A 22,074-nucleotide genomic window follows, 5' to 3' on the forward strand; every position below is an offset into this window, starting at 1 on the left:
ACCCCTCCACCCCTTAAACCAGCTTATATTTCACCTCTCTTCTATTTTTACTTAGTTCTGTTGAAGAGTCATACAGACTCGAAATGTTAACTATGTCCCTCTCCGCAGATGCTGCCAGACCTGCTGAGTTTTTCCAGGTATTTTTATTTTTGTTTTGGATTTCCAGCATCCGCAGTTTTTTGCTTTTAAATAAATAACGTGGTTAGAAGAGCAGGTCAGAGGCTGGAAATTCTTAGGTGAGTATCTCAGATCCTGACTCCCCAAAGCCTGTCCACCATCTGCAAGGCAGAAGGCAGGAGTGTGATGGAATATTCTCCATACATACTCAGGATTAGCACAGATACAACACTCAAGAAGCTTGACACCATCCAGGAAAGTGCAGCCCACTTGATTGCCACACATCCACCACCTTAAACTTTCAGTCCCTCTACCACCCGTGCATACAGTGTGTGCATCGATAGCAACTCACCAGGGCTCCTTCACTGTCCAAAACCATGATCTCCATCACCTAGAGGAACAAGGGCAGCAGGGACACAAGAACACCATCACCTGCAAGTTCCCCTCTGAGTTACGCACCACACTGACCTAGAGTTATATAGCTGATCCTTCACAGTTGCTGTGTAAAAATCCTGGAACTCCTACCTAACAGCACTGTGGGTGTACCTACACCACGTGGACTGCTGCAGTTCAAAAAGGCAGCTCACCATCGCTTTCTTAAGGGCAATTAGGGATGGGCAATGAATGCTGGCCTTGCTAGCGACACTCATCACCTTCAACATCCATTCCCTCCATGACCGACACACTAGTAGCAGCAGTGTGTACCATCTATAAGATGCACTGCAGCAACTTGCCAACCTCCTTCAACAGCATCATCCAAACTTGTGACCTCTACTACTTAGAAGGACAAGGGCAGCAGACGCATGGGAGCACCACCACCTGCAAGTTCCCCTCCAAGCCACACACCATCCTGACTTGGAAATATATCACCGTTCCTTCACTGTCGCTGAACCAAAATCTTGAAACTCCCTCTCCAACCCTCTTGGAAATGGTCACTGCCGGGCACTTGTGTGCCATGGAAGTTGCCTGCCACTTATCAGCCGAAGCCCGAAAGTTGTCCAGGTCTTGCTGCACATGGACACCGACTGCTTCAGTATCTGAGGAGTCGCTAATGTACTGAACATTGTGCAATCATCAGCAAAAACCATACATTATAGTGGCAGAAACATTATACCATGCAACGCAAAATGTATGATTATGCTGCTCAGGTACAACTGTGTTTAATCTAGCCTGCCCCTTTAAAGGATCAACGTGTAACTACCACAAGTGCTCTGTGGGTATCCCTACACTACATGGGCTGCAGCGGTTCAAGAAGGTGGCTCACTACCATCTTCTCAAGGGTAATTAGGGATGGACAATAAATGCTGGCCTAGCCAGCAATGCCCCCATCTCATGGACAAGTAAAAAAACGGAACATCGTTTGATTTGTCTTGAATAACACATTGTGCCTGAAATTCCTCGGCATCGGATTGCCACTCTGCTCCCGGCTTCTAACCTGAAACCTTGACTCACCCGACCTTCTGACTCAGGCTGGGTGAGATCCAGATAATGCAGCGCATCCCTGGGGCCTAGCATCGAGTGCAGCTCTGTGGGAGACAAATAAGCCACGTCCCCCTTTTTATGGCACTAGCTGGCCTTGGTGAGGGGTGTGCGGAGGTGAGGGTCAGGCCTGGTTGCGTGGGGAGGTGGGGAGAAGGAATCTCCATGAGGGTGGGGGGAAACCCGTGGATTGGTGAGTTCCTGTAGGAGTGTGTAGTCCCTTTGGGGTGAGGGAGAGTCCCATTGTGGTGGGGGGGGGGGGGTGTAGTCGGGGAGGAGGGGTGGAGAGAGTCCCGTGGTGGTGTTTGGGGGTGGGGGGGTCCTGTGGGGGTTCTGTCTAGGGCTGTGCAATAGTTACCCAGAAGTTGGAAGAGATTTTAATTCTTCTAACTTTTTCTGGGTAACTATTGATGTAACCCAGTCAGAACCGTCCAAAATTTGTGATTTAAATCACATTTTTGTATGGTCCCCCCAAGGCCTGAACACCTACCTCCCCACCCCAAGACCCGACAGCTTCCCCAAAGCCTGACCCACTGCCACCCCCTCACCCCCGCCAAGGCCCGACAGTCCACCTCCCCCGAGGCCTGACCCCTCCACTCCAACCCATTCGAAATTTGCGATTTTAATCACATTTTCGGATGGTTCCCAGTGCAGGGCAATTCCCTAGGAGGAGTTTGTACTTCTGGGTAATTACCATGCGAACCTTAGCTGGGAAGTTCCAAAAGGGATTCCCCAGCACATCTTTGGGGTATCCCCCACCCCTGCCAATACGACACCCTGGAGCCGGGAAGTTACAGCCCGAATTCAGGAAGTCATTCGTGGAGAGAGAAAGAATTTTTAAATAGTGAGTGTGCAAGATGAATTCTAATGCTATAATTTCAGGGTTAAGGTGTCAGCTATGACAGTTTCTGAAACTCCTCAACGAAATCACTGCTGGATATCCATCACTCTCTAGATAATTGCCCAATATGTGTTTCAACAGCAGTTTGTGATGTTCAGAGATACACAGGAAGTCATTCTTAAAGTGTGATAATTACAGCATCTTGTTGACTTGGTCCAAGGCGGGGAGTTGGTGCCTTCGCTTGTGCAGTTTACGTTAATATGCTTTCCACATCAGCACACTGTTTCTACTCTCAAAGTTCCTGACTCCCTTTCGCTGTGAATTTCTACTGAGCCAACACAACAAAGATATCTCGCAGTGATGTTGGTAGCATATTAAAACACAGGAGCACCAGCAGCTGCAACCTTATTACGGAGAGAGAATTTTTTTTGCAGATGACTCAGCCTCGTTTCAATATTTCCAAGGCAGGATGGAGCAACTGCTTAAAGTGCAGCATACCTTGCAGATATATGCACAAGGAATACGTCTCTAAGAATGAGAAAAAGGTTATCTTCTCTGCAAACAGTTCATTTTTAGGCTAATAGCATCAGCAACATTCTAAACAGTGATAACTAAACTACACTGAGCAGCTTAGCAATAAAAACTAGGCCACGTTAGTGCAGTGGTTATGTTATTAGGTTAATATTCCGAAAAAAGCAAGATCAAATTCCACTGTGAATTCGAATTCAGTTTAAAAAAAAATCTAGATTCAAAAAGCTACGATCAGAAAAACTCACCATGAAGCTATACAATTGATGTAAAAACCCAACTATTTTCTTATTATCCTTTGAGGAATGAAACCTGCAGTCTCTACATGATCTGGTCTCTATGTGATTTGAGTAAAGTGATCCAGCAAGACACTCAGTTGCCTCAACGTCCATCACAGCATCTCAAGGCAACTAGGGCTGAGCTATAGATGCCAACTTTACCAGTGATGTCCACATCTTGGGAACGATTATTTTAATTTGACTAAATTCGCTGAGATCAGCTAGTAGAGTAGGCTGCTACAGTTGACCTCAGCATCTTGGAGCTAGCAAGAGTAAGAACAGCCAGGATTCTTGCTCCTATTGGCTGTTCAGTGACTCTTGCTCAGTGAAAATGTGTGTATGTTGTGTGGGAATAGGATCAGGCTCTGCCCCATACCATTGCCACTAGTATGAAGACTCACACGTTAACAATAGCTGCTTAGGCAATATACCAGAAATATCATTGGAAATGTACCTAACAGCATTATCAAGGCTTCTGGGTAAGAGATGGCCAGAAGAAAACTGGTGAGAAAAAAGAACATTTCCACCTAGATTGCCCTGGTGCATAATTTACCTACAATTAAAGAAGACTTGCATTTATATAGTGCCTTTCAAGACCACAGGGTGTCGCAAAGCACTTTACGGCCAATGAAATACTTTTGAAGCATAATCACTATCATAATGTAAGAATTGCGGCAGCCAATTTGCACATAGCAAGCCCCTCCAAGTAGCAATGTAACAATGACCAAATAATCTGTATTTGTGATGTTGTTTGAGGGATAAATGTTGGCCAAGACACCGGGAGAATGTGGCTGTTTTCATTCGAAGTAACATGGGATCTTTTAAACCCACCTGTGGGGGCAGACAAGGCCTTATCTGAAGCCAAATCAAGCCAACATAAAAGATAGGGGTATTTTAAATGCAGTTATGTCCAGCGCCAATCGAGTACCAGTAATCTTTTGCACTGGTTTAAAAACATTGCGTTAGAAGCCGGCCTAGGAGACTGCCACAATTCTGATCAAACTAATCACCATGGCAAGTTTCTGCTGATTACACCTACTCGCAGGTCCTGTAGAAGGCTCTTCAAATCATGCTACTTTTTTTAGGCTTTAGCACATTATGCACCTTTTAGATTTTTAAATATTAAAAATATTTAATTTACTAATGAACTGATCAGTGTATGTATCTGAATCTTGTAAATGGTCCTGTATAATTTTTTAAAGTCATTTACAGGCATTCACAATCGAGTTACTCAGAACTGGTGAATTGCGTATTTTGATTTTTTTTTTAACAATGTAGATCTTCAGCTGCATTAATCAGGTTAGCACTCTCAAATACATCAAACAATATTTTTAAACAAATATCTTTTGAAAAATACATTCTAAACCATTGCCTGATTCTGCTGGTTCATGGAAGATGTTGCATTCACCAATATGCAAATAAATCTGAGTGGAAATTTGAGTAAAAACTTCAATTCAGGAATCTAGCGCAATTTGCGTCTGAATTGGGGATTATGTTCAAAGTGGGGACTCTACCCCTATATACTGATTGGATTTAGCTGCTTCTTTTTCTGAAGATTTTAGGATGCATTTAGATACATATCATGGTGAGGGATGTCAGTGGTATACGATCAAACCAAGTCAGCTAGACCTCAATGTGCAGGATAAAGCTCTCTTCCTGTCACCACATGAATGTATCTTATGCTAATGTATATTAATTGAGTGTTCAATTATATTTGGGTGGTTGACATTATCTGGGGATTCACTTGTGCTCTTATTTATGTTGGGTCAAACTGAAACGGTTGGTTTGGAGGTGCCTATTTGCAATGTGTTTCTCTATGAGAATTTGCTCTCCTTGGAACTTGCAGCAGGAGACTCCCAGGAGGACAGCGGAAACGCTTTAGGGATGTCCTCAAAGCAACCCTGAAGAGATCAAACATCCCTGCCGACTCGTGGGAGACTCTGGCTTGTGACCAATCAAAATTATCCAGGAAGGCACTGAACACATGGACAGACTTCGTTGGGAACGTGCAGAGGCAAAGTCGAGATATCGGAGGAAGCGCACAAACCTCCAAACAACTCATCTACCTAACCGTCCAAACACCACATGCCCCACATGTGGCAGAGTCCATAGATCGGTCATTGGACTTATCAGCCATCTCAGAACCCATCGAACTGGAGTGGAAGCGAGTTTCCTCGATCCCGAGGGACCGCCCAAGAAGGAGAAGACGTTTTCCTAGTAAATAAAAGCTTATGACTATGTGATGATGAGGTTCCAGTTCTATTCTTCGCCTCCTGGCTAGATGTGGTGATGGCACTTTATCCCCACCCCTCAAACAGCACTCCCTACTGTGCCAGTATATGGGCAATTCCCATAAATATACACTGATGATGTCTGAATGAAATCAATTTTGTAGCAAATCATGGATAACTGCACGATGGGGGCTTGGCTGTTTCAGATAAATAATCACATTACAGGCAGCAGAAAGAGACTTTTATCCCACCAACCTGATTTAATTTCAATCCCAGAGTCAAAGGGCAAGGTGCCGATTCCGTGACACGCCTGATTTCCCCGTCCCATACAGTCCCGGCATTCACTTCTTACCTTTGCGTTTGCCTCCAGGTAGTTGTACAGCACGTTGACCGAGATGGTGAGGTCGCCTGTGTTGAATGGGTAAGACCGGTTCCAACCTTGAGCCCCAAACTTACGTCTCTCGGCCACAACTGCATGGAAGTAGCAAAGAGCAAACAGAATGCTCTTGAACTCGTTCTCCCGGGCACACATTTCCAACGTGTCCTGCGAGATAAAGGGCGCAAAAAACATTTCACCGGAGATGGAACATTCGCAGGTAATTCTATTTCTCCACTGAGAATTTTTTTGGCTGCTCACCGCAGACCAGTAGAATTGGCTTTAACAAATCTGTGGTCAATTTAATGTATTCCAAGTCCACTCACTTCTCTGAAAAGTACAATTATTTTGTATATATATTTTTTTTCCAAATATCTTTATAGCAATATACATATTTAATCATATTATAATGAGGCCCAGGAAAGTACGATTTGTTTCTCTGAGTCAGTTACAGGCACCAGGGTTTTAACAAATTCAAGATATCAATCCCTGTACGGAATTTCCATCTGTTCAATCATCTGCAGGATTTAAAACTGGCCAATTGCTATTTACCATTGAGATCTATTTGACTCCAGCATCAAAGTGCAGCAACCTCCTGTCCAATTAAATGGTCGCAAATGTCAATAAAATAACATGTACGTTTTTCACTTTGAAACTTTTTTAAAAAAATTACAATCTTATTACCTTCTTCCTAGTGCAGGCATGTGTTCAAAGGAGAAAGAAATATCAGATTATCAACGAGACAGTTCTAATGCAAAAATTGTGGACCCATTTATTATATGCAATTGAACCTATCAAACTTTCAACAAAAGGAACATAATCGACTTTTTGGCAACCTGCCAACACAAAAAAAAATATATGGTCAAAGCAACAGCAGTTTGAACTTCCAGAGGAGCTGAATGTATCTTTCCATGCAGTAAAGTGTTAGACACATCTAAATACCAGTCTGTCCTGAGTTAGCATTAGGGCTCTCTTCCCTCTAGGCTGAGAGTAAAAACCAGCAAGGGTGTTCTTCCTGTTCACCATGCAATAGCTTACAAGGATAAATACATTGTCAAGCGCAACATTTAGGCTCACAGGACATTGTGACAGGGTACGTGGCTGCTGTGAAACCAGAACGCGTCAGCAGCATTAGGCCCGGTGCAGGAAGGTGGGATTAGAAAGGGCACCTGGGTGTCCTCGGGCTGGCATGGACAAGATGGGCCGAATGGCCTCCTTCTGTGCTGTAACTTTTCTATGGTTCTAACAGGTGAGAAAATCAGAAGGTCAAAGACCGGGCAGAACTTACAGGGGGGAGAAAAAAAATGAAAAGTGGAGATTTTCATCCCTGGGTCAGGTCGGGTGTTGATGCACCGGAGTGTACTCCCACCAGTTCAGCGTTTTACTACACTGGAGTGTGTTTACACCTGCTCATCAAGTTAATACGCTTAGATGAGTTCTTTGAAGCATGCTTGCAAAAGATATAATAGTTATCTGATTTTTGGAACATATAAAATAGACTTAATAGAATTCAGCGTCACAGAAAGTGATTTTTTTAAGAACCCAAATTAAGCTGAGAAGTTTCAGGCGGGGATTTTCCGGCCCCGTCGCGAGTGGGACCCGCCACGGGTGAGGCGGTGCCCCGGCCAGAAGCCCATTGACCTGCAGCGGGACCGGAAAATCCCCCCCTCTGTTTTGCGATCAGGCGAGAAACGGTGTCACAGCGTGTAAACCAGGGAGTACCTGATTGAAGTTATCCAGGGACTTGTGTAAGTTGGCATGCATCCCTGTTGGCGGCTCATTGGTGATCTTGATGGAGTTCTCCAAGATACCCTGAGGGATGATATGGCCGTCAGGCGAAGGGGCTGGCTCTGCGCTAATGAAGACGCGGAAATTCTCGTGGCTACCCACACTGTGCTGCTCCATTTTCTTCTCCAGAGTACTGAGCCACTTCGCCACCAGATGGATATTCTGGACAGGAAAAGGTTGAGTCAAGTGATGGCAATTTAAAGCTAATATTTGTGCAGCCTTTAAAACTAACGAAAATGAGGCAGCTCAGCTGATGCTAGTCCACGGTGTTCTGTAACAGGTACAGTTTACAGTTGGTTCATTTAGACACTGGTGAAAATGACTCACTAAAAACTGCTCAGCTATGTCATTATTTAACTGCTCATTTGAACAATGTAGCTACAAGGCAGTACAAATAGCTTGCAACTAAGAACAGGCATTTTGAATTATATTTTCTTGAACGTTTCTTTTTTTTTCTTCCTCCCACCTCCCCTGTTGGCCTCCAAGCAACATTTACCACCCCCAGATCCCTGACTTGTGCTCAGCAGTTGTTGTCAAGAATGGACAAATTTTCAACATCTGATCTTCAACCACACACCAGGACCGGCAACACTGAGTAAACTCTCTGTAGGACGTTTTCAGTCACAGACCATTTAGTTAAGAGTTTGCCTCCTGCTAGAAGCAAAGCGATTTCAAAGTCCCAAACTGCATCCATTACATTTACTGTAGGGGATGGCCAAATTTCATTAACACATTCTTCTCTCTTGCCTATTTCTCCATTCTTTCTATTCTTTCTCTCTTTTTATGGGCTACCTGACCGTTAGATCTGAGAGTATTGCACTTGCTCAAGAACCAGAGGAAACAGGAGCAGCCTGATGGCTGGGCTTCCGTAGCAATAGTGAAGTAACCCCACCCCTTCTCTTAATCCATAAAACTACAGAGAACAGAAAACTACAGGGAGACTGCCAGGAATTACTGGCCTCAATCCTTACACATACGAGTATGTCACTGTGAGGGTGGAGAGCAGAAGGCCACAATCTTATGAATTGTCCCTCACCTAATGTGGGAGTGTCAGTAAGCCTGCACATACCCTGGGTATCTCAGCTGCTTTCCACTCCCACCACTTTCTTTAACCAGACAGCTACTTTGCCCGCTTCTCACGTTCTACACTACACCATTCTCAAATTCCTGCTTCCTTCTTCCTCCTTCTCCCACTCACCTTGTTTTCCCGAAGATGATGAAATCCATTCACACTCCTACAAAACGAGTCCCTTATCCTGCTTGGCTATTCAATCAATTCAGCCCTAATATTGATTAGTGTTGTACCTGAACTGAGATCAAGGCCCTGTGATATGGTGACAAACTGTGATATGCCTTGAGTCATGAAGAGGACACCAAAGGAGTTCTTAAGGAAGCATCTCAGAAATGGTTCTTGTCTTATGCTTTAATTATTTCCTTATTTGAACAATGATGGTATCAGTGTGAGGAAATGAGCCGTGTCTGGCTGTTTCAGTGTCAAGACAACCTGGTACTTCTGTTCCAGGACCTCAGTACGAACTTCAATGGTGCTAGAGACTACATCAGTACAAATAATTAGATCACTTGAAATCGGGTTACTGATCTGGACCTGCTCATCGCTAAACCCAACAATGGAAACCAGCATCAAACTCCGCATCCAACAAGTTGAGCACCTTGTGAATAATGATGGAGGACAATGTGTGGATCCAGAGGTTCCTGAAGCCTCATCTCTAGCTGTGCAAACTGATACACAATATAGGTCAACATGGGTTATGAGTTAAGTAAAAGACTACGGGCCGGATTTTCATCTCCCAATGGAGGTATGAATCAGGTCACAAAGTGCTGAACTTAGTGTTCTTTTACTGGGAAAACAATTTTCCTCTGTCTTCCTGACCTCCCACCATTTCCGTGTGACCTTTTGGCGGGTCAGGAAGGCCTTGGGTGCAAAACGCACACGTTCCCTGTCGTGAGAATCACAAGGAAATTGTACTTCCTCTCGCACACTATGTTTGCGCACTGGATATGGATTCTGGAAGTCCTAACAAACTGCACTTCCTTGGAGAGATTGTGACCACCAGGGGACGCCTGCTGAGGAATGCAAAATGCTTGGAAACCTTCAAATGTCACTATTGGATGCTGTATTGTAATCTGGATGTATTGTTAATGCAGTGATTCAACATAGGGATCTGCCCTGCAAAGGTAAATGGATTCTTACATTGATCACCATTGTGTAAGTGCTGTTGTGCATCTAAACGATGTTGGGAGCTGGGCTGCTGTGTTGGGCCTTCTAACCGGCTGACCTACGCACCCAGACTCCTCACACGCTCCATCGCAGCTCGCTAAATGCACTGTGAGTCCAACCCCTGTGTGAAAAGACAAAATTCCTGGGCAAAGTCACGTGTGCCTTTCGGAAGATGCAAAAGTGCACAGGTCAGGTCTTCCCGAGTCACACAAAACCCGGGACTGCTTACGGACTGATTTGGATGCTCAGATAAATTGAACTTCAAGTTTGATAACTTCCTACGCATCAGTTGGCATCAATTGTATTTTGCCCTAAGCGGGGGTTTGGAGTAGATTACAGAGTTCAAATTTCATGCGACAATGAATATATGTATCAAAAGAATCTGAGGAGGGTCATAGCAGTTGACTTAAATTTTAAGGTCAGCAGCAAACGTGAGCTGGCAGCTTCTGTATGGACTAAATGGATCGATTTCATTGATGTAAACCCCAGCCGACTGATGTTTAAGAAGCTCACAGGTGCAGTACAAAGTGCTGCATGAGGGTGTGAGCTGAAAAGTACTCCAGAAAACTTGGATAAAAAACCTTTGCTCTGTGATCCCCAATTTTGAACAGTTTTTAAAAAAAGAAATAAGACAGAAACCGATAAACAGTTTATATTTAGAAAGACGACAGAGGCCTATTGCTGACATGAAGAAGAATCAGAATGTGACCAGAATGAAGTATTTTTTGCCGAAAATCCTTTTCGAGAATGTATCCCAAATAGTTTGCACAATGCAACCACAGCAAAATATACTAACTTGTCGCAGAAGATTAAACAGAATTAGGAAGAATCAAATAAATAGAGAACCTAGTCGTGTAAGCACCAACAAAGACAAAAGTAGACTACATTGTGGCATTCTCAAGCATTTTAACTGGTACGTCAAATAATGACCGGCTACAAGCATGTCATTCAATTAGCCCCAGGTTAAATTTCTGATTTCATGTCCTCTCCATCAGCCTCCTAACAAAATCCTCCTCTCATGCCGACATCTGGGCATCTGCTGTTTAAACCCTCATCCATGTGGCTGTCAATTCCAGACTTAATTATTCCAATACTCTCCTTGCTCCCTTCCTTCACCCATAAACTTCAGCTCATCTAAAACTCGACCGCCCGCACCCTATCCTGCACCAAGCACCATTCACCCATCTACCATTGTCCCCACTCACTCAGATTCATTCTCAGTCACCCATTGGGTGGGATTTTCTGTGCTTGCTGGTGGCGGGCATGATAGGTGGTGTGAACAGACAATGTGGCGTGATTGATTTCACGATGGCGGGGAGGAAGGTCACGGTTGTCCGCTCAGCCCGCGGATGGTGGGCCACGTTTCCCGCCATTGGTCATCGAGACCCTCATTGTAGTACATCAGCCTATCATTATCAGGCTATCCTGCCAGGCTCTTGCACCCCCCGCGGGACAGCACAGAGGCGACGTGTACTTGGCGGCCTACACTTTGGGTGAGCTGGAGGCGGGTGCACAGCAACGTTCTGCAGAGCTCGCCAGGGTCGCCTGTTGCTTTGCAGCCTCCAGGGGCTCTGGGGAGGGGTCAGGGTAAAGTGCCATCTTGCCTCGGAGGCGACTGGTGATGGTGGGGGGTTGCAGGGGGCAAGGGCAGCCCTGCTGTTGAATATAGCGCACAAGCATTCAGGGTGGGGAGTAGGGTGGCTGAGGGAAGTGGCCACACATTCGGGAAACCTGTAGAAAGTGACCATTCCTCTGCAGCTGAGACAGTTCAGGCGCAGCCACATTGATGTTATTGGGGTCGGGCCTCTAGCTTATCTGCCCACTCAAGCAACGTGGAGGCATCGAAGTGTCACCAAGTTCTCCAGAACTATCCCCCACTGCCACCCGACCACACAACGGCACAGACCGCAAATTCATGAGCACGTTAGTGGACTGCAGAGCAGTTGGACTGCACACGTTGTACAGTCTCCTTGCTAAAGTTGGCCATGGAGCAGTCACTGTGGAGGCGCTCACAGCCCCTTGACAATGTCAGCATCCCGGTTTGGACCAGTCTTCCCCATGGTTCAAGCTAACATGGCAGCCATGCAGTGCACTGATCTCTGGCCATCCAAGTGGTGACACCACTCTCCAAGAAGCGTTAAGGGGCAGTCACACTGAATAAGTCAGGTTCTTAGTACACACTTGCTAACCATGTGTCTCTCTTTTTCATGCCGCAGGAGGAGTACATCAGGATCATGGAGCCTGACGGCCTACAGAGCGCGAAGACGGTGAAGGAGAGAGTGACTGAGGCTCCTGGCTGCGCAGAGGCAGGAGCAGCAACCTCAGGAAGAAAGGGCAGCTAGGGCTCCCACACGCTGTCCAAGAGCCACAGTGAGCTGGCGCTGGTCAGCGCCTAGCGACACCACCTTTCATTCCTGCAGATGACCGAGAACCTGTGTCGCCGAAGACTGCACATGTCTAGGGAACTGGTCGCTCATATCTGCCAGTTACTACAGGATTTGGCTCCGTGGGGCCATGGAGGGCACACACTGCCAGTGGCTGTGAAAGTGACCGATGCACTCAATTTCTATGCTAGTGGCTCCTTTCAGGGCTCCACAGGTGACCTCTGTGAGATCTCACAAGCCTCCACCCACAAATGCATCCATGAGGTCATGGATGCCATCTTCGCAAGGGCACACAACTTTGTGCATTTCACCTGGGACCAGGACAGCCAGGATGCAAGAGCAATGGGATTCGCCCAGATTTCAGGTTTCCCACAGGTGCAGGGTAGGTTTGACTGCACTCACGTGGCGCTCAGATCTCCATTGCAACACACTGCAGACTACATCAAATGCAAGGGCTTCCATTCGCTGAATGTGCAGCTGGTGTGCAACCACCAGAAACACATCCTGCAGGTGTACGCACGGTTTCCAGGGAGTGTGCACGACGCCTACATCCTCAGTTGGTCACAGATCCCTGACATCTTCCAGGGTCCACAGAAGCTGCAGGTTTGGCTCCTCGGGGACAAGGGCTACCCACAGAGGCCGTGGATGATGACACCTGTACAGCATCCTCAGACTGCAGCAGAGCGACGCTATAATGAGGCTCATGCTGCAGCTCACAACTTGGTGGAGCAAACCATCGAAGTGCTGAAGATGAGGTTCCGGTCCCTGGACCGATCCAGTGGATCTCTGCAATACAGTCCGCGGAGGGTGTCATGTATCATCGTCATCTACTGCGCCCTTTACAATCTGGCGCTGCAACGGGGGGAGGAGCTGGCTGAGGAGGAGATGGAGGAGCTGCACATCTCCTCTAATGAGAAGGACGCTGACAGGGATGAGGATGAGGAGGTCCTCGGAGGCAACAATGATGGGGATGAGGCCCTCGCACTGGCTAGACGAGGCAGGCGCACTCAGGAGGCCCTCATAGCTGCTAGATTTGTGGAGATGACGACCACATGCAGTGAGGTGACACCATAGATCTTCACATTGCATTTCTGAACGTTTGACTCCAGTCTGGCTTATGGCAGCATGAATACCCTCTGTGAGAATGTTCATATTGTGGCGACGCGATGGAGGCCCTAATAGATGCTCGATCGCAGGAGGATGATGACAACATGTAATAAGGACATTCCATAAATCTTCACACAGCCTCTGAGAATGTCTGACTCCTGTCTGGCTGAGGGCAGCTCGCTTGCACTCCATGATCAGGGTCATGTAGAGACACAGCCATGAAACTTTAGAAGCGCCTGATGCTTTGTCCTGTGAAAAAGGACACATCACTCATGGCATGGTTGTCTGACGGATGTTGCACTGCTGGATCCTCACTTGGTAGAGCATTGCCGACCTCACCATGAGCACAGGACCGGTCTAGATGCTCTCCGGCCAACTGGACGGCTCTGTTTTCAAAGTCCATGAGGACCTTGATTTCGGGCATTCCACTACCGGTCTGTGACCTCTCTCTGTTGTTGTGTGCCAGCTTGTTCTGCATGGAGAGAGATGGAAAAAGTGTAAGCAGGACGCCTGCCAGGCCAGATGACAAGTCTGCCTGGCCTGTGTGGGTGGTGAGTGGTCCCATGGATGGGATGAGGACAATGACGGTGAGTGTGAGAGAGTGAATGGTGATGTCCCTTGAACTGGCAGCGAGTGAGGGCCCTGTGGATGTGTGATGGCTTTGTGAGTGTGTGAGTTGAGAGTGATGAGATGAGTGACTTACACTGGTGGAATGGTGGAGATCATTCATCCTCTTGCAGCACTGGGTGGCTGTCCTCTTTTGCAGGGTGTTGGCGCTGATCACCTCTGCCACCACCTCCCAAGTCGGATTAGTGCTGTCGCTGCCCATCCTGTGGCTTGACCGGGAGTAGAGGACACCCCGGCGGCCTCCATGGCATCCAAAGGTCACTCGAGGGATGCGTCGCTGAACCTGGGGGCCGCAATCTTCAGTTTCAGGGTCATGTCTCCCGTGCGGCAGTGGTGAGCTGGAAGCACTGAGATGTGTGCTTACGGCTGGATTTTAAACATGGTGCCCAGCGTGATGCTACGGCGGGGTGATAGTGGGAGGGCAAATGAGAGCCCGCCCGCCATGGAAACAGCATGTTTCCTGGGAGTGCATAAATAATGATGCGGGTTTGGGACGACGCAGGTTGGAAATCCGTCGTTTTACCCGCCCGCTACCGCACTTAGTGCAGATTTAGGAAAATTCCGCGCATTGTCTCAAATTTAAAATTCTCTTTAAATCTAACACCCTGCATCTCCCTCTCCCTGTAATCTTCACCTGAATTCATCAATCCTCTGATTCCGTGCATTTTATGCAGCGCCTCCATACTTACCATTGACAACCGTGCCTTTAGCTGCCTAGGCCCCAGGCTCCAAAAGTTCATTCCGTAAACTTCTCCATCTCTATATCCTACTTTGTTCCTTTAAAAACTCCCCTCTGCTCTTTGACCAAGATTTTAATTTTGTTCTGATCCCTCTGTCCTTGTTTGGGCTGAGCACCTGGTTTCTCTGATGTACCCCCGGAGTTCCTTGGGGTGTTTTTTTCTATGTTTAAGGTGCTATATAAATGCAAACTGTTATTTGTATGGTGAAAGAGTTCAATCGGTTAGTACTGAGTTGCATGGAGGTGGAGTGTGAGGTGACGTAGTCAATAGTCCACGATATTCCACTGTCACACCACATTACTAACCTCCTAGTAATGCCATTCATTATCAGAGTCAGCGGATGACTAGTTCTGCGCCAATTTCATGGAACAATCTCCATGCTGCTTATCGAGTCACAGAATGGTATTATTATTCCTTTTACAACTGTCGGATTCATTCTTTCTAGAAAAGGAACTTCACTGAACCAAATCAAATGGCTGGATGAGTAGAAAATCGCAACACAAATTATAGAACATTTTCTAAGCTAAGCACCCATTTTGCTGGAAGAATAACAACCAGAGGAAGCATCTATTATATCTTCAAACAGCTATTTAACCAGATATCTCCCCTTGATGCGAGGCATAGAGCAAAAAAGCATTACCTCAGTGACCTTTACTGTCTTGTGAAATAACTATTACCAGAGACAACTGTAATGAGAGCTGGAGGTGGTTGCAAACTCCCCATTTTGCCAGCAGAATATAATTCAAACAGAAGGGGATGGGCAGTGTTGAATGAGCTGATGAATTGGAATGATTCTGCAGGAAAAACTTGATTAGCATCTATCATCCAACTGGAAGCGTGTTTGTTGTTTAATTTATGACAGGAACCGAAGCTAACAAAGCAACAATGAATGAAAGTTAAAGCCATTCATGGAATAAATTACATTGATTGTCAAATAATTGAAGTGATTTTTTTCCCGAAAATGGCTGTGTGGTGAAGACCCTCAGGTTCAGCAGCCTGCTACAAAATGTCATTGCTACAAAATGTCACAAGGGCCTATTTCACTGTCAGCATTTATAAAACTTCCATGTTCACTCTCAACAGACATACCATTGGCATGGCATTTGAAAATGGAGTTTTAAAAATATTTACTCATGGAATGTGGGCGTCGCTGGCTGGGCCAGCACTTATTGCCCATCCCTAATTGCCCTTGTTCACAGGGCATTTCAGAGTCAACCACATCGCTGTGGGCCTGGAGTCACATGTAGGCCAGACCAGGTAAGGACGGCAGATTTCCTTCCCTAAAGGGCATCATTCTAAAGCATTCTAGAAATAGTTACTAGGAAATAATGACATCTTTTGTTTCTTGATGCTGAAGATTTAAGTTTTGACTTTCTGACTGTCAGCAGTAAGCATCTTTTAGAGTTTATGCCACATTAACTAGATTTGGCTATCTTCCATTTGGGAGTTTTGCAATCCCACTGTGCAGCTGTAACAGGTCCAGTTGTAAAACAGGTAGATTTATTGTAATTAAATGCCTAAGCAAGTGGGAATCCAGAGACTTAACTCCCATAAGATACTCAGCAGCAGAGCTGAAAAGAAAATGTACAAGGCCAATTTTACTGATCAGCAGGAAACCTAAGTTGTGGGATAGAGTTTATGACTAGGGCGAGATAAAAAAAAAAGAGAATGAAAGCCAATTCTGTCCTGCCCCTCAACTGCACCTCCTCCCCTCAACAAAAAAAAACTACTCAGTAGGAGAAATACCTGGAAAAACTCAGCAGGTCTGGCAGCATCAGCGGAGAAGAGCACAGTTGACATTTCGAGTCCTCATGACCCTTCAGCAGAACTAAGTAAAAATAGGAAAGAGGTGAAATATAAGATGGTTTAAGTGGGGGGGGGTGGGGGGGTGGGGGAGCTGGGACAAGCAAGCAGTGATAGGAGGAGATAACCAAAAGATGTCACAGACAAAAGAACAAAGAAGTGTTGAAGGTGGTGATATTATCTAAAGGAATGTGCTAATTAAGAGTAGAGAGCAGGACAAGCAAGGTACAGATAGCTCTAGTGGGGGTGGGGTGAAATAATACTAAAAAGGCATAAAAGGTAGAGATAAACAATGGGTGGAAATACATTTAAAAATAATGGAAATAGGTGGGAAAAGAAAAATCTATATAAATTATTGGAAAAAACAAAAAGGAGGGGGAAGAAACGGAAAGGGGATGGGGATGGAGGAGAGAGTCTTCCCCGCCCTTTTTGTTTTTTTCCAATAATTTATATAGATTTTTCTTTTCCCACCTATTTCCATTATTTTTAAATGTATTTCCACCCATTGTTTATCTCTACCTTTTAGCCTTTTTAGTATTCCTTCACCCTACCCCCACTAGGGCTATCTGTACCTTGCTTGTCCTGCTCTCTACTCTTAATTAGCACATTCCTTTAGATAATATCACCACCTTCAACACCTCTTTGTTCTTTTGTCTGTGACATCTTTTGGTTATCTCCACCTATCACTGGCTGCTTGTCCCAGCTCCCCCCCACCCGCCCCCCTTAAACCAGCTTATATTTCACCCCTTTCCTATTTTTACTTAGTTCTGTTGAAGGGTCACGAGGACTCGAAACGTCAACGGTGCTGCTCTCCTCCGCCGATGCTGCCAGACCTGCTGAGTTTTTCCAGGTATTTTCTGTTTCTGTTTTTGTTTTGGATTTCCAGCATCCGCAGTTTTTTGTTTTTCTTCAGTAGGAGAGATATCACAATGATTCATAGCAATTTCAATGAAAGAATCAAATTCATCAAGGCAGACAAAAGATAGAAAGGACAGCAGTGACCACTGGTGATGTTAAGAATTACTTTGCTAAGCATAATCATGGACTTAAGCATTGGAATTCCACGGTTGCCTTTTAGGACATGGTCCCTGAAGAGGAGTACTTTCGAGCTAATATCATGAAGACCGTGTGCTCCACTATTAAAATGCACCCTTTCCCCCTCCACAGGCAAACCAGGAGCATCTGGAGTCTGACAACGCACAGAATTACACACGTCACAATCAAGGAGAATCAGGCTGAGCACTGCACTTGTAATTCTTTTGCTGGCTTGCAATCAAGGCCCTCATGTGCAATTTGCTTTTATTTGTATACAGCAAATATATTCCTAGCAAAGTATTTTATGTGATTTTCATTCATAGAATGGAACAAAAATGCAGCAGTAACCTCTATTCTGGAAGAATGACTTTCAGTAGCCACACATTTTCTGTATGGTCTTGCTGAATGTAAACCTCAACATGACTAGTTGTCTTAATGATATATACCGAGTGTAGGACTCTAATTGCTGTAAACTACAAAACAAATTAATTGCAACCTGGCTAACTTTATTTCACTACAAATCAACTCAGCTTAACAAAAAAAGATTTATTTAACATGGAGAGCTGGTGATTGAGTTTATCTGTATGTGGTGCAACTAAAAAGAGAGGTCTGAGCTGTTGGACTGATCACATATATATATATGAACATACATAAGAACATAGGAAATAGGAGCAGAAGTAGTCCATTCGGCCCCTTGACCCTGCTTCGTCTTTCGATAAGATCATGGCTGAACGGTTTGTGTTTTGAATTCCACATTCCAATCTACCCTCGATAACCTTTGATTCCCTTACCTAACAAGAATCTACCTGCCTCTGCCTTAAAAGTATTCAACAACCCTGCTTCCACCACCTTCGGAGGCAGAGGGTTCCAAAGTCGCACAACCCTCTGAGAGTGAAAGTTTCTCCTCATCACTGCTAAAAGGGCGAACCCTAATTTCAAATCAGTGCCCCTTAGTTCTGGATACACTCACGTGCGAGTGGTACACAGCATCCTTGGCCACCTGAGTATGGATCTCCCATTTGGAATCATATTAAAATTCAGGTTTTAATCCAGCGCCCTATCCACAGCCATCGCCCTGCTCCCCCCACCCAACCCCACCCCACCTCTCCCTGTCAAGATAATGACAAGATGGGTGCAATGCTCTAGTTGTGCTTTACTCTACAATTAAGTCAGTGAAGAGTGATAGTGGTGGTGGAGTGGGCGGCGGTGGGAATGGTTGTAAAACCAGCATTCCACCCAATCCCATGGGTATCCTGTCTGGACAATTAGGCTAAAATCACTTCCAGAACATCGCGAAACTTCTCCAGCGCATTAAGCTTTTCAAATCCCTATACCGGGCTCTGCACTTTTCACAAATTGTACAGATCTGTTTGTGTTAGCTCCAGAGGACAGCTTTTGTACATCAATGTCAATAACTAGGCTGGGAACCATTAGCAATAATGAAAGAGGAGGAGAGGACTGCCTCTTCCATCTTGACGCCAGCCTGGATTCACAGAATATCAGTTCTGAGTAGCACGCGCAACAGCTCCAATTAAAAGGATACTGTCCACATTAAGATGGCGCAGAGCAGCTATCACAACATCGTAATTCTCCACTTAAGAACAGGAAGCATCCAGAGGATGGCACCCTCGATAATTTGCAGTGGCTGTTTTGTTTAAACCTTATCTCAGGCCACAGGGCCAAGCACAAGCCCAGACAATCAGTTCTTCTTAGCAATACATCCAGACAGTAGCAGGGGAGTGTTACGCACCTGTAGAATAACCCAGTGGCCTTCTTTGGCAGCCAGGTCGAGGGCTTGTTCAGCTACCACCTCCTGGCCTTGTCCAAGCGAGACGTTGTGGAAGTTTCTATTATTGAATGTGAAACCCAGCTTTTTACCTGTGGTTGAAGAACAGCGGTGAGCACAGAGAGTATAAAACACTCCATCCATCGCGGGTATGATCTACTTCTCTTGACCAAAAAAATGTTGAGCCAGCATTTATGGCGAAAACAATACTAAAAACAATATATTGGGTTTCTCTTACATTTTAACATGAAACCATGTGCAAAAAAATAAAGAACCAATATATTTTATTAAATTTTGAGGTGCAATCAACTTTTGTTGATATTGGATACACTGCTTTGACAGGCAATTTAATCTTCAAATGGTCATTAGCCAAATCACATGCTGCTGCTAAATTTAGGTTTATAGAACTAAATTGATCTTTGAGATTCATTGCTTCCTCAGTCAAACCAGAAACATATCCTGGGGCACAGTTTTTACCTCGGCGGGCGGGCGTGCGCCGGACCCGCTCGAGCGTAAAGTGACACGTGTTGTCATCAGGCAAGCGTCCCGACGTCAATGCGCAGTCGCGCAATATTTCGGTCGGCGGGCACGCACGGGAATAGCCAGCGCACCCACCGCCAATTAAAAGGCCTGTTAAGGCCATTAAAGTCTCAGTTAACTTACATTTTTTGCTGTCCGTCCAACCTTACGGCTGCCGGGCAGGCGAAAAGGCCAAGCGGCCTTGCATTTTCTAGGAAACCTCATCCACGAGGTTTCCAAAAGTGAATAAAAATACATTGACCTAAAACAGCACAACCCTTGGAAATATTGGGCAATCTGCAACTTTAATGTCAGGATGTGCACTTGAAGCAGTGTTTTATCTTGTGACTTTTCATGAAAGCAAAGAACAGCATGACAATTCTTCAATTAAAACAATATAGCTGAACGCTGCCTCTAACATAAATGATGTTGTGTAAAAACCTGAAGTGAATTTAGAGCACAGCAATCAACAACAATTTACACATTCACTTGGAAAATGTGGAGCATATGGCTCACAGAGGCAGCCATTGCAGACCTACATGGATTGTTTTGACAGCAAGTGACATAACATAAGTGAATAATGATCTTCACCAAGGCCAAAGTAAAATCTATATCTGATTTGTGGACTGGCCCCTTATAAGTTATGACCAAGATGTGATTTGACAAAATACCTGACCCTCCTGTATGCAACATAAATTTGATAAAATACCGCTTGTAATATTTTCAGGTGCTTTCAATTTGTCACTTACTGATTACAAGCTAGAAAGATGGTGCTTTATCTTCAGTTTATACACTTGATCCGTTAACTTTGATGTTCAATTCCATTGCTCAATGTTACTAATACTGCCTCAAAGATTCTCTCTGCAATAATGAACATTTGTTTCAGAATTTTACCTCTTTAAGAACTAGCAATAAAAACAAGTGAAATATTACCATGTCTTTCTACATCCTTGAGTGGATCGACACCAGGAGAAAGGATAAAAAACATCGGTATGGCAGGCCCAGACTCTTCAAAGGACGTTGAAAAATCCAATGACCTGCTCGTAACATATTTGCTGCCCAATTTTTCTTCAACAAAATCTCTGAGGGAAGAAGGACAGGTTTTTTTTTAAAACTGCATCACAATATGTGCTGATTGTGTTATTTGTCAGGATTCAAATACAAATTAACATGTGGCAAACATCCATCAGTGAAAGCTTTGATCCATCTGTGTGAAGGGGAACTATGCTGAATAAACATTTCAGGTGCCTGGATGAACCTGAGGGTGTAGCGCTCTTCCATCCGGCTCCCATCTCAAGAATGGTGAGAGTGCGCCGTATGCACCATAATTTTATATTATAGTTTCTTGGAAAGTATCAGTGCCTGGTTTCATACTTCACCAACTAGCTTGGGGCCAATAAACAGTCATGATACAGCACAACTCTTTACCTCATCTGGCCACTGCATCAACTGTCATGTGCACATGCAAATTTCTTGACAGAGTTTGCTAACAGGTACTGAGGTACAGGAGGGCAAGAAGCAGAGTGCAACTGCAACTGACACTTGCCCTCCCAATCCCCCATATCAGACAGTACTCTCTATTGTTTATTTCACCAGTACTTGGAGAGACTCTTCCCCTGAAGTAAAAGTTTGGAATCCATCTTCTGCCACCTTTCTTGGGTTTGTAGAAAATATATGCAAAAAGTGAGAATTATCTCTGGTTCCCATAACGTGTAATAAATAAACCAGCCTTCAGCCCAGGAATAGGCTGTAATGACAGATGTGCGCATCAAACAATTACATTCGGGCCTTTTGGCAGGGCAGGGGTTCCCAAACTGTGGGTCGTGACCCCCTGGTGGGATGACAGGACAAGTAATTGGGGTTGCGAGCTCCGGGGTAACAATGGCTGCACCAGCAGAGTCTCAGATTTGATAGTCCTGGGAAGGGCTGTGAGGTCCCCTTAAATGTAGACGATATTTTTATGCCCGTTGGCGTGGACTAATCCAATAAGTTCCGAGGCCTGATCGCTGACACCAACTGAGCCTGTAAAATTGTGGGTGTCTTAGTCAAGTTTTTTCTGTGCCTCTGTCCCTGGTGTTTGAACCCTCACTCCACTCAACAACTCTCCACCACCCTCGCCAATTTCACTCTTGGGTCATAACAAGCATTAAAACAGGGTCACAGCAGAAAACATTTGGGGAGCACTATGGTAGGGTG

General features: G+C 45.2%; 1 protein-coding gene across 2 annotated transcripts in view; it reads right to left on the reverse strand.

The window, feature by feature from the left end:
- dnah9 (dynein, axonemal, heavy chain 9) overlaps positions 1-22,074 on the reverse strand; it is a 563,627-nt gene that overhangs the window by 85,142 nt on the left and 456,411 nt on the right. For both annotated transcript variants that reach the window (XM_078570706.1, XM_078570707.1), the window contains 4 exons: positions 20,812-20,960; positions 19,324-19,451; positions 7,573-7,800; positions 5,827-6,018 (listed from right to left, as the gene is read on the reverse strand). In XM_078570706.1, the coding sequence (XP_078426832.1) occupies positions 5,827-6,018; positions 7,573-7,800; positions 19,324-19,451; positions 20,812-20,960 (697 nt within the window). The remainder of the gene's footprint in view (positions 1-5,826; positions 6,019-7,572; positions 7,801-19,323; positions 19,452-20,811; positions 20,961-22,074) is intronic.

This window comes from Cetorhinus maximus, chromosome 24, assembly GCF_964194155.1.
Source record: "Cetorhinus maximus chromosome 24, sCetMax3.hap1.1, whole genome shotgun sequence".
In the NCBI taxonomy this organism is placed as follows: domain Eukaryota; kingdom Metazoa; phylum Chordata; class Chondrichthyes; order Lamniformes; family Cetorhinidae; genus Cetorhinus; species Cetorhinus maximus.